Below are 13166 nucleotides of genomic sequence, written 5' to 3' on the forward strand. Positions count from 1 at the left end.
CTTCAGGGCAAAATGACCAAGAAACCCTTTAGCAATAAAGGTGCTAGAGCCACAGATCTGTTGGAGTTGATACACACTGACGTGTGTGAACCCATAAACATACAAGCAAGATATGGGTATGAGTACTTTATCACGTTCACCGATGATTACTCTAGATATGGTTACATATACTTGATGCGTAAGAAATCGGAAGCCTTTGATAAATTCAAAGAATTCCAAGCCGAGGTCGAAAGACAGCTCGATAAACACGTCAAGTCCTTACGATCAGATCGTGGAGGGGAGTATCTATCGGATGAGTTTAAAGAACATTTCATATCCCAAGGGATAGTTAGTCAGCTAACTAATCCAGGCACACCACAACAAAATGGTGTATCCGAACGACGCAATCGGACCCTATTGGATATGGTCAGGACGATGCTCACTTATAGTGAGCTACCTCTTTCTTTCTGGGGGTACGCTTTAGAGACGACGATATATATCTTGAATAGGGTTCCATCTAAGTCTGTAGCCAAGACACCCTTTGAGTTGTGGAAAGGGCGAAAGCCCAGTATTCAACACCTTAGGGTATAGGGTTGCATAGCACATGTGCGAAAGCAACAGACATACAAGTTAGAATCTAGGACTTTGAGATGCTATTTCTTAGGCTACCCCAAAGGCACGATAGGCTATTATTTCTATGACCCTGTTGACCAAAAGGTCATTGTAAGTAAACATGTCACATTTTTGGAGGAAGAAATGATGACCCAGGGGTCCGAACCAGTAGTCATAAAAGAGCTATCAGATGGCTCAGAAATGTCACTTCCAGAAGTGAGACCAACTGACATACCCGCTGAAATAGCAACATATGAGGAACCTCGACGCAGTGGGAGGACTATTAGACCACCCACCAGGCTAACTCTTCTAACCGAAGAGGAAACAGTGGAAGAGTTCCACATGGTATCGATTGAATCGGATGATGATCCGATGACATACTCTGAGGCTCTAAAGGATGTTGATGCCACTAGGTGGCTGGAAGCAATGCGCTCTGAAATCGATTCGATGCATTCCAACAAGGTCTGGACTCTAGTCGATCCACCACTTGGCGTCAAGCCGATTGGATGTAAATGGATCTTCAAGAGGAAGAAGGGCACAGATGGAAAGGTCGAGAGATTCAAAGCGAGACTGGTGCCAAAGGGTTATACCCAGAAAGAGGGTATAGACTATGAGGAAACCTTTTCCCCAGTAGCGATGATGAAATCCATCAGGATTTTATTGGCTATCGCAGCACACTTTGATTATGAGATCTGGCAGATGGATGTGCAGACTGCATTTCTAAATGGGTTCCTTCAAGAGGAAATCTACATGGAACAGCCAGAGAGGTTCTCTTCCTTGGAGGAAGAAAGAAAGGTGTGCAAATTGCAGAGGTCCATTTATGGGCTGAAGCAGGCTTCCAGGAGCTGGAACATCAGGTTTGATCAATTAATCAAATCGTTTGGTTTTGATCAAAACATGGATGAACCATACGTTTACAAGAAGATCAGTGGGAGGGAAGTATGTTTTCTTGTATTATACGTAGATGACATATTGCTGATTGGTAACGATGTAGGATTCTTTTCATCAGTAAAATAGTGGTTATCCACAACGTTTTCGATGAAAGACCTTGGTGAAGCTAGCTATATCCTTGGGATCAAACTCATAAGAGATCACCAGAAAAGGATGCTAGGCTTGTCACAGGCTACCTATATAGACAAAGTCCTGGCCAAATTTAGTATGGAGAACTCCAAGAGGGAAAGTGTTCCTTTCAGGCATGGAGTCAGTCTTTCTAGATCTCAATGTCCTCAGTCTCAGACGGACATTGAAGAGATGAAGAGGATTCCCTATGCCTCAGCAGTAGGAAGTCTAATGTACGCTATGTTGAGTACGAGGTTGGACGTTTGCTATACAGTAGGTATTATGAGTCGTTACGAGTCCAATGAGTGGAGGTGCCATTGTATAGAGGAGTACAAAATAGAAATCTACAGCCGATCCCTATTTTATGAACACTTGCATCATGTGATGCGGCTAATAAGGTGTTTGGATTAGGAAGTTCCTAACATTTCTGGAGTAGTTCCTGATCTTGTCAAGGGCCCCATTCCCCTGTTATGTGACAACAGAGGGGCCATTGCACAAGCTAAGGAGCCTAGGGCTCATCAAAGGAACAAGAACTTGCAGCGAAAGTATCACCTCATCAGAGAGATTATCCAGCAGGGTGACGTGAGTATCTCCAAAGTGGACACAACTGAAAATGTGTCTGATGCCATGACAAAGGGTTTGTCACCAGGTGTGTTTGAGAAACACATGGAGGGTATGGGTTTAAAATGTATGGGGAATTGGTTTTGATGTACAAGTGGGAGATTGTTGGACAAGTGTGTGTCCATCAAACCCGGTTCGGTCCGGTTCAATCCGGTTCACCTTTGTATTGAACATTTATACATTTTAGTTTAATATTGTCACATGCGATATAAACTTTTTGAGCATTATGTGTCTGTAAGTTATACTTAAAATGGTAGTCACGACTAGGGTTTGGGTTGGGCACCCTTATTATATGGTCGTCGCATTGTGTATGCCTAGACATGTGATGTCAGGGTACGAATGCGAGTGCTCACATGTTTGATGTGTGCATTGGCGAAGAATCTACTTTGTCGATTCCCTCATGTATTACGCCAGTGATGTAGGAAGGGATAGACATGTGTCACCGACACCCTGTACCTGAGGGAACCCTGTCACTGCAAAGTGTGATCGCATTCTTTGGTTCATCAATGACTGAGACTCAAGCGAGTCAAAGTCGGTGTTCTGGGAATGCGTGAACACTTTGTGAGTGAAGGAGTTATCCAACACGGTCAACACTGCCCGATTAGGGAACACCAAGATAGAGACTCTGTGCATGGTCGGATCGAGATCGGATCGAGTACCATTTTGGAAATGGTTTTGCAAAATTTATTTTACATAAAATGATACATTATTTATAGTTATTTCAAATAAAGTGTTTTATCGAGTTTTGCGGGACTCGATCGGATGCACAGACGCTCTTATATGGACATGTACTATGGATTGGGGTTTGGCAGTACATGTGTACATGCCCTAGATTCCATAATGATGGTGTTGATTAGTGGGGGGGGTTGTATATGATAAATTGTTATCATATAGGGAGTTATTTGGAATTTGCTAATTTAATTGGCTCTTTATTTAATTAATGGATTTGGTGTTAATTGTAATTATCCATTGATAATTAAATAAAGAATCTAATTAATACTTTTCCTATTAGATTCTGCTTCTTCACCTGTGTAGCACTTTGAGTTTAAACAGAACTGCCAGACTGAGAGAGAGAGAGTCAGACTCTCACTAGGGCTCTATTAAATCTATCTAGGATTTAATTAAACCCTATTATTATAAATAGGGGACCATAAAACGCAGAAGAGGGAAGCTCTCCACGTTTTTGGAGTAGACACTCTCTCTCCTACGTTTTTGGTTTCTCTCTCTCCCTCTTGTGATCTCTCTTCTTCTTCTTGCTTCTCTCACCTGTGTTTGAGAGTTAGGGTTTGTGAAACCCTAGATCTGTCTTGAGGAGTTTGAGGGCATCGGGATTGGCGTGTAGAACCTTGGTAGCACCATTGGAGGTTGAGATCTGTTTGCTTGGAGCGCTTATTGGAGGAAGAACCACTGTCTATTGGAGGAACAACACTTGAGGCTCACCAGGTTAGCAGTTCTTTATTAATTCCTTCTGTTCATTGATTATTAATATTTATGGGATGCGAAAGAAACTCGAATCGATTAATTTCTGCTGCGCATTCGAGTATGGGATGGATCCCTCTTGCCATGTGATGGACTAGAGACGAATTTCTCCGTCCCTATTGTGATAATTAATTTTATGGAATGCAATAGGGAAGGAGAAACCCTAATAGGGATGCACCAGGGTTTCCATGGGCGACCATGGGAAACCCTAAAATTAAAATGGGGCACCCATGGGACACCATGGGCTAACCCAGGGCGTGCAAAACCCTAAAGATAAATATCTTGGTCTCCCTAGGGAACCATGGTTTGATCCCTGGACCGTTGTTTGGCCAACAGATAGAGCACTGCTATGGCACCCATTACCCATACATAGAGGTAACCAAACAGTTCCAATTGAAAATACCAACCCCGTAGAGGATGATTGATGCACCCACACATGTTACATTTAGCAAACCTCTAATGTTCGACGAGTACCGGGATGAAGAAGTTGACGAACACGATAGTTTCAAAAGGTTTGAATCAAATTTTGCATCAAATTCGCACCAAGAGGTCTACATGCATCACAGATTGGTTTCAACACCTAACTTGGATGACCATTTTACTTCCCCTCTCCAATACAAGGAAGGTTATGACCCATGATCCCCTCTCTGTCCATTGGATCAACACTTCTAGTCAGTATGATGATCTGGCCGTTACTACTTTCTCATCTCTACTTCAACTTATCCGAGACATGAACTCCATCAACAGACCAGTCATTCAACGAATTAGGAGTGTGAAATTGGAATCATCTTTGTTCAGCATCCAGTTTAATTGAATCCATCTAATCTGAAGTGGTAATGCAGGATCTTCTACATATAATCAGAAATATGAACGAAGATAGGTGACACATCCGGCTCTCGATCAGTAGTTCGAATCCGAATGATGGGTATTGACTTATTTCCTTCCTTTTGAGGAATTTTCTTCATTCCAAGTGGTCTATGGATTATTTTCTATTTGTGGAGGATAATGAGAATTTTCTACTTATTGCTTTCCTTTTGTATTTCTTCTATTTCCCTAAACATTATTTTTTTTTATTAATTGTTTCCTTTATTTTTTTATTCATTCTCAGCCGTAGGATCAATTGGGGTAGGGGCTAGAGATTAGGGTTTATTTTCCTTTAAATATGTAAGAGCTATGCTCATTCTAGTTGGTTGAATATTGAATTAAATTTGGAGTTTCTCTTTTTTAAAGTCTCGAGGAACTTCACCTCTTCTAAGCCTTGAAGAGTTTGAAGACAAGCCTAGAAGATGGTGCATCCCGTCAACCAGAGCAAGAAAGCTCTAGTCCTTCAAAAAATTATCTTCTCAGGTTCCCTGTCTGGTACAATTCCCTAGTGCCTCTGATAAGAGGGGGTGAATCCCATTTGGGTAGAATATTCAAACAGGGGATAAGATGGTCGATCATTTCCGCCTCCTATGGGAGGAACCATATGAATTGTACCGAGCAGGGAACTTGAGAGGATGAATATCCCCTCCACACCACCTTTTGAGGAGTGCTCTTGTCGTACTCAAGTCCAAAAGTTTTTGTTTTTTACCTAGGCTAGATTTATTTGCCCATTTTGGAATTTATTCGGCGCCTTCCCAAGTAGATTCTCAAACACCTTCAATACTCTATGTTCGTGTCCACACTCCTCAACTCGACAGACTCCACAGTAACTCAGTAACCCGTAAAGAAAGGATGTGGTGGGCAATGTCTTGGCAAGTTAAAATATTTTTTCTTTATTGGTACTTTGAACCAGTGGACATCGATGACTTGATCTAACCATTTTGACCTTTTGATAAATCAATTTGAGTTAATGATCCTCTGCTGCCAACAGCCGTACGGCCAACATGCAGCCTCACACATGCATAGGGAAAAATGACCGCCCCAACCATTGTCCGAGCACCCTACCCGGCAGTAGAGGATCAGAATCCAGTGAATCTGGATTGGCTACATACCAAATCTAGGTGGTTCAACTTGATTGTATATATAGTCACCACGCATTGGACATTTATACACCCTTGTGTAATGAAAAAAAATCTGATATATTTCACACATATTGACTTTTCAACCATTTTAAAGCCTTGTTTGGCCAGTTGGTGAACTATGTTTAGGATGTAATTCACCAAATGAAAGTGTCAACTACAGCTACTCCACATCCAGGAAAATAGTTCCATTCAGCCAATCTAGTTCATGGACCAAATTTACGTCCCCATTGGTTCTGTGATTTGAGTAATTGCAGTTCTTGAAACCCTAAAATGCTTCCATTTTGAGTGCCAAAAAAAATAGTAAAAGGAAGGAAGGGGTTATTCAATATCTTTTCCAGGCCGTTGGAAGAGAGAGAGAGAGCATGTTAGCCTTGTGAACTATATATAACAAATTAATTGCCTGTAATGGTTGTTGTCTGATCAATATGACAGACTTGAGATCGACGAGTGGTAGAAGTTGGTGTAACCATTAATGACAAGTGGGATATTTGATGTTAAGAATTGCACAGCTAGCTAGCTTGCTGCAGTTACATGTTACCACCACCACCCTTTCCATTCATAAATACAACACGAGTAAGTGTCTGTCATTCATCTTACAAATTCTACCATAAAGAGTAAAGACAAAGGCGTCCGTCCCTTCTCTTCTGTCTCTCTCCTTTCTTCTTTCTGTCAGTTACTGAGTAGTTAGAGTCTTGAAGACTTGAGGTTTATTTGAGTTTCTTCTGAAAGCCTGAAACTACAAAAAGATTTCACGAATCTCAAACACAATCTATCAGTATCGACTTGTCGATCTCAATCCTGCATGGGATACCAAACTCCAGCTGCCATCACTCGTTGCTGTTCTATCTACAATATCATTAAAAAATAATAAATTATATATATATATATAATGTGGTTTATGATTCAAAATTAAAGAGAATAGTAGTAGAAGTTACTGTTTAATTAATTACTTGGAACAGTTCGTGTAATCTATTCTTCAGATAACAGTATTCATGTTCCAACAACTCCAAAGCTCTCAAGCATCTGTAACCAACCCATTTGCAGCAGAAAACACATTACCTTAATTATATAGCAAACTAAAGAGAAAGAAGAAATGGGTATGTAGTGTACAAATTATATATGAGAAAGCAAAGCAAACTCACCCAGCTCTGTTGTTTTGCTCGGAAGCAGAGCGAAAGACAACACATACATTTCTGACCCTCTTGGCTCCAATGCTTGAACTACTCCCCATGAACTGGTTCAAATGGATTCCCATCTTCTTATAGTCTGAGAATTCTCTATCCGACCTGCCCACATAAAGATTAGAAAACTTACTTAAAAACCCAAGTGGGAGAACGAAAGAGATTAGAAACTAAAACCGAGAGAGCAGAGAGTTGGGGACTTACAGCATTCCTCTAAGATTCCTTAAGAGCTTTTCAGACTCATGGAAGTAGATGTTGACGACTTCGGAGACGAAATTGGGAGAGGTCTCGTCTTGGAGCTGCTGGAGTTGCAAGAAATGCTCATCCAGGACTCCCTGGTGGAATAATAAGGAAAGCAAGCGATTCATATCGGCTCGCAAGCGAACCGCGCCCAACCCAAGCATCCTCAGAGGTAGACCCGTTTTGACGAATGAGTTGAGTTCGATCAACAAGAAAGTTAGAAAGCGAGAAGGGTTTAGGGCTTTGAGGGGATTGTGGGCAGGAGGGAAGAGAGAGGATGAGGTCCTGAATTTAAAGGGTGGAACATTTCAGGAAGGAGAGAAGATGTGTGTGAGAGAGAAGAGACGGAGAAAAACAAAAAGGGTAGAAAATAGATGGGCGTGCAAAGGAGACGAGATCGAGGTGAATGCGAGGAATCTAGCGGACCGGTGACCTACAGTGGCCCGTACTCAGGTGACCTCCGCGTGCTGTCTGTGGTGCAGGTACGGCGGTCACCTCGGCACCGACAACTGCTTGCAGCCGGTAATGTCAGTTTCGGGTTTCAGCCTTCCATAAACAAAAACGGCTACTTTTCGTCTTTATTTTGGCGTTGTCCCATGCTCTTTCACAAACCCTCTTTTCCTTCACTTTTTTTTTTTTACTTTTGTGTAAATTTTCTCTTTTGGGAACAACTTTTACCTTCCGTTACCAATTCCAATACAAATTTACAAACAAAAAAATGGAAACTTTAAACTAAAGGAAGGGGATGAAACGCCCGAAAACAAAGGCTCAGAGTTGCAGCAGGCCATGGTAAGCCTTTGTTTTGGCATTGATGGCAGGTGTCAAAACTAGGTAAAGACCTGATGTTACATTTGTCTCTGGGGACTGGGGTTGAGAATTGAAATGCTTTGGTTCTCAGTGTACGGTAGTAACAAGGTTTCATAGGATACCCTGATGGGATGCCAGGGATGGGATACCCAATACAAAGAGAGAGTCTTTCTTAAGTAAGCACAAAATTATAGGAGATTTGATACTTTTTAATGCTATATGTAAGCACTGATTAGGGCCTGGGTGTCAACGGTTTAGGTTCGGGTTTGGGTTTTAAACCATTTAGAGTTTCATGGACAAAAACCAACTTTTCAATTTCTCTTTTTTTCGCAGTACATCAAAAGCTAATCAGCAAACTATAAGTTGTTCATTATGTAAGTGTTTAACTTGGATATCCCACTGTCCAACCGTGAAACCCTAATTGATAATTCTTGTGTATTTGCTCTCTTCGACAACCGTAGAGGAGTTAAAGTATATATTGTAGGATTTGGATAATTACAATGGTTAGGTTAGGATCACAAGGGTATTTTTTGAGTTCGGTTCCTTTGCACGTACCAATACGTGAACGGACATGTGAGAGTTAACCATCTCTTCTATTTTTACCATATTTACAAGGGGAGGAGGGGTTTTTAGGGAAACAAAATTAAATTGTGATTAGTTCTGAGATGTACGTTCACCTGTTGATACATGCAGTTGATCCTTTTCCCTTGTACTCTAACAATCTTTGGGGTAACACTAAGGTTTTAAAACTCAGAATTAGATACCGTATTGATCTCCATCGATTTCAAATTTAATCGTTCCAAAATTGACTAGGAATTGGTCGGACTTGTCATGACTTGGCCTAACTTGGTCAAATTCTAGTAGGGTTTTTTACAATTACCACCCCAAAAACTTTGATATCTACTATTACCCCCTAAAAACTTAACAACTGTTACCCTCCCCTGTTGCATATTAATAACTAACTGGCCCCCACTGTTACATATCCGTAACAGAGGGGGTTAGTCGTGAGAGCGTGCCATTGTCACGGATTTTTTAGGATCAAAATACCCTTATGTCAAAACGAAATAAAACAAATCTTCAAATGGGACCCTTCCTCGTCACTTCCTCTTCACTTCACCTGCACTTCATCCTCTTCACTTCCTCTTCACTTCACCTATTGTAGCAAACCAGAGGAAGAACTTCATCGGCGGCGCTACAGCACTCATCCCCGAACTTCATCGGCGTGTATAGAGGAAGCAAAACAAGAATACGAACAGTAAAAAGAAGAAACCCCCAAAAGAAAAAATTGATAAGAATCCAATAAACAAATCAAATCAATCAAATGGGAAGAACCCTAGGAATGGTTTATAAGTTGTTGTTCTGTTTGTCCTTGATTTCGATCACTCTATTGTATTTAGAGAATTTGTCCGTTGTTCATGGCCGGATTCCGACGACCCTTGATGGGCCATTTGAACCTGTCACCGTTCCTTTTGATGAAAACCTACGTGGGCATGCTGTGGAAAGATTTAGGAGACCCATTTCGTTTTTTGCAATTTTGTTCCCATTTTAGGATCCAATTCATTCAGAAACACAGAATTGGGTGTAATCGAGGAGGGTTTGCTCTGAAACGATCGTGGATAGAAGGGGAGAAGATTGGTTTTGACCCATTCGTTTGCGAGGGTTTGATTTGATGACATATTGGTGATTTGGAACCATGACAGCTACTTCAAAATTGGTCTTGGTAAGGGATTTGAGGATTTCAGGTTCTGGTTCGTAGAGGAGAAAGAAGAAGGTGGGAGGTGTTTCTTCTTCTTCTTCTTCTTCTTCCCTTGCACATGAACTCCCATTCGTCTCCCATCATACCGCATCTGGTTTCCCACTGGCATCAATCGCATAGAAGAAACCATCTTCTCCAAACGCTACAGAGATCAGAGGTCGATTTCTATTTTATTCCTCTGTTAACCTCTAATTTTAATTCAGGGTTTTGGGCTTTCCTGAATCTGAATCCACCTTAACGTTTGAATTTTTTTTTTCAAACCCTAACTTCTTGAATCTGAATCCATGGAAATGAATTTTGGTGTTTCTATGTTTTTTTTGGCATGTTTATCTCATTTGGCTTGATTTGAATCAATGAGAGTGGTTAATTTATCATTAGAGAGGTCATTTTCATAATGGTGTTTGATTAACTTTAGGGATTATACCCATTAAAGAAAAATAAAGTCTTTACAGTGGAGCTACCATTTCCCATTAACAAAAATAGTAGGGTTTTCATGGAGTTGAGATTTTTATTTGTTATGTTCTTCTACTGCTAGCTATCTCTTTACTCTGAGAATGTTCGGGGATGGGTGCTGTAGCGCCATCGACGAAGTTTGGGGATGGGTGCTGTAGCGCCACCGACGAAGTCCTTCCTCCGATTTGTTGCAACAGGTGAAGTGAAGGAAGAGATGATGAAGTGCAAGTGAAGTGAAGAGCAAGTGAACAAGATGGTGAAGTGAAGAGGAAGTGAAGAGGAAGGGTCCCATTTGAAGATTTGTTTTATTTCGTTTTGACATAAGGGTATTTTGGTCCTAAAAATCCGTGACAACTGCACACTCTCATGACTATCCCCCTCCGTTACGGGTATGTAACGGTGGGGGCCAGTTAGTTATTAGTATGCAACAGGGGAGGGTAACAATTGTTTGAAAGCTTTTAGGGGGGTGATAATAGATATTAAAGTTTTTGAGATGGTAATTGTAAAAAACTCATTCTAGTATTATGTAGAATCGGGTTTAATCGAAACTGACCTTCATCGATTCCTAGTTCATTCGGTCAATTCAACCGATTCCAATCCAAGTATCTTAACCTTGTGTGCTACACACCAGAAGTGCTGCAACTTCCATCTAGTCACACACACTAACAAGGACAATTTAATAGTGAAACAGTAACCAGACTCTGCAAGGAGATCTCTTCTCAAGAAAGCAAGAAAGCTAGATAGTTTCATTTAATTCAGACCCAGTAAGCCAAGCCTTTTTAAGCAATTCTACATATTGGTGAAATTTAGGACAATTGAAATGATGATGTTCTGATGGAAACATTTAAAAAAAAAAACCTTATATTATGTTATTACTTCCTGATTATGCAGATTATGGGAATTATTTTTGTTTTATGCGTGAAGCATATTTAACTGTTCATACTCTAAAGTGTGCCTCGACTTACTAATTTTACTAAAGCGTGCTTTGGATTGACGTAAGCAAAAGCTCTTTATGCAATAATTAAGGAAGTAATTAAAGTTTGTTTTAAGCAAATGGAATTTTTATTTTTTATTTTTTATTTTTTGGGTATCCACCCACCTATAATCTCTGCTCTTTGTGAACTTCTTTAGTTATAAGCTTTCCTCTTCAGTACTGTTATAACTTTAAACCTGGAGGATGCACGTTTAGCCAATTCAAGGTTTATAATTAATTCTTGTCTCTGGCTGGACCATATGTAACTCTAACTCACCCAACCATTTTCTTCTTCCGGATTTGGGTTGACCAGTCTTGAGTTAAAACGTCTAATTAATGGAGGTGATCGATGTCTTCATAGTTTAAGAACTTGAATTCATAGTTGGCTAGTCACCTGCAAAGTGCTTGATAGTGCACTAAGAGGGGAAAAAAATTCAACAGGTAATTAGTAGTGTAATAGAAGCTGTGCTGATACTTTAATTGACATCTCTAAGCTTAAAATCCATGTTAGGTTATCCATTCTTTTATTTTCTGCAAAAAGACTACACTTGCTAGTGCATTAAAACTATGTTTTGGGTAGTCAGGTTAGAGTGAAAAACCCTAATGAATCCATTGCTAGCATACATGTTAAGGGCTTAAATTAATAACTTTAATTAGTGTATGTTGTCGTAGAAACTGGATCCGCGATGGATCATCTGCAGGTACCAACAGGTGAACGTACATGTGAGACCCAATCACATTTTAATTTTGTTTCTATAAATACCCCTCCTCCCTTTGTAAATGACAAAAATAGGACATGTGGTTGGCTCTCACATGTACGTTCACCTGTTGGTACGTCCAAAGGAACCGAACTCAACAGGATCTACCTGATTTACTTGTTGTGCTTGCCTACAAAGACAACGTAATTAGAGACACAAGAGATGTCCAGAGCTGACTCCCAGAGAGATTCTTCGATGCCTAAGTTAGATTTTCAAGCAAAAATGATACAAATACGATAGCTTCGTATCTTATGGTGACTGGCTTGGCCACCTGTCAATTGCCTACATGTGTGCCATATTTAGGTGTATCAATTAGTATATGGTTTTGTTACCAAAAAATAAATTAGAGTATGATTTGTTATTTTAAAGGGAGATCAGGGTTCTCAACCAAAAGGGATGGGGGAGCACACTAATGAAGAGCAGTGAAACGGTATAATACATAAGGATGTAAGAGAGAGAGAGAGACAAAGAGTGCTGGTGTATACTCCGCAGTAGGCAGTCAGCTCAAAAATCTTTTTCTCTGTTTTAAATAAGGAAAAAAGAACGCCACCCTGTCGCACAGTGTGACATGTTCCTACGCCCAAACACAACCTCGGTTGAAATGATCAGTATACCCCTTCTAAAAAGATGGAAAGGACCAGAAATGCATCGATCATTTCATGCATGACTATGTCTAGGTGCAGATACACCGTGCTGCGTGACCGGATGACATTCTTTCTCCCTCCAAGTTATCAGAAGAGACCCCGAGTTTCTCAGATGGAACGAAAGCATGCTTTGGTTTGACGTAAGCAAAATGCCGGGACTTGGACCAAAATGCATTAATTTATATAAACATACTTTTAGAAGCCAAACATAGCCTAATAATCATACTTTTCCCTCCCGTGCTTATACACTGCAGGAGTTATATGTCCCCTTTCAAAATCAACTTTAGTTTAGGGAATTCAAGGGCTTCGAAATTCCAAATGTTGGGCAATAGAGGTTCCTTCTTGTTCCTTCTCTTCCTATTCTGTGCCATATTGTCTCACTTAATTAATTAATTAATTGAAAAGCTATGAGGTCATTAGGACTCGTTGCTCGAGATACTACTGTTACGCATGTACTCATTTTTATATGTTTGATGATTCGCAGGCTTGCTTGTCTGAACTCTGAACCCTGAACCCTTAAAGGGTCATGGCTACTGTAATTTTTTTAGGGTTTTTGTTCAAACCTCAAGAGAAACAAAGTTCATATATGAAATGGTTG

General features: G+C 40.4%; 1 protein-coding gene across 1 annotated transcript; it reads right to left on the bottom strand.

Annotated features, from left to right (window-relative positions):
* Nucleotides 1-6448: 6448 nt before the first annotated feature.
* LOC122652538 (pseudo histidine-containing phosphotransfer protein 6-like) lies at nt 6449-7405 on the bottom strand. The gene is made up of 4 exons (XM_043846311.1): nt 7142-7405; nt 6899-7042; nt 6707-6779; nt 6449-6602 (listed from the first exon to the last, which is right to left on the bottom strand). Exons 1-4 carry the CDS (start codon nt 7339-7341, stop codon nt 6549-6551), a joined length of 471 nt encoding a protein of 156 aa, XP_043702246.1. The 5' UTR covers nt 7342-7405; the 3' UTR covers nt 6449-6548.
* Nucleotides 7406-13166: the final 5761 nt, after the last annotated feature.

The sequence above is a fragment of the Telopea speciosissima genome, chromosome 2, assembly GCF_018873765.1.
Source record: "Telopea speciosissima isolate NSW1024214 ecotype Mountain lineage chromosome 2, Tspe_v1, whole genome shotgun sequence".
In the NCBI taxonomy this organism is placed as follows: domain Eukaryota; kingdom Viridiplantae; phylum Streptophyta; class Magnoliopsida; order Proteales; family Proteaceae; genus Telopea; species Telopea speciosissima.

Coding starts and splice junctions, on each gene's coding strand:
- LOC122652538 (XM_043846311.1), bottom strand. CDS start 7,341: ATGCTTGGGTTGGGCGCGGTTCGCTTGCGAGCCGATATGAATCGCTTG. Junction 6,780..6,898: donor GAGCAAAACAACAGAGCTGG/GTGAGTTTGCTT, acceptor GGTTGGTTACAG/ATGCTTGAGAGCTTTGGAGT. Junction 6,603..6,706: donor GATTACACGAACTGTTCCAA/GTAATTAATTAA, acceptor ATGATATTGTAG/ATAGAACAGCAACGAGTGAT.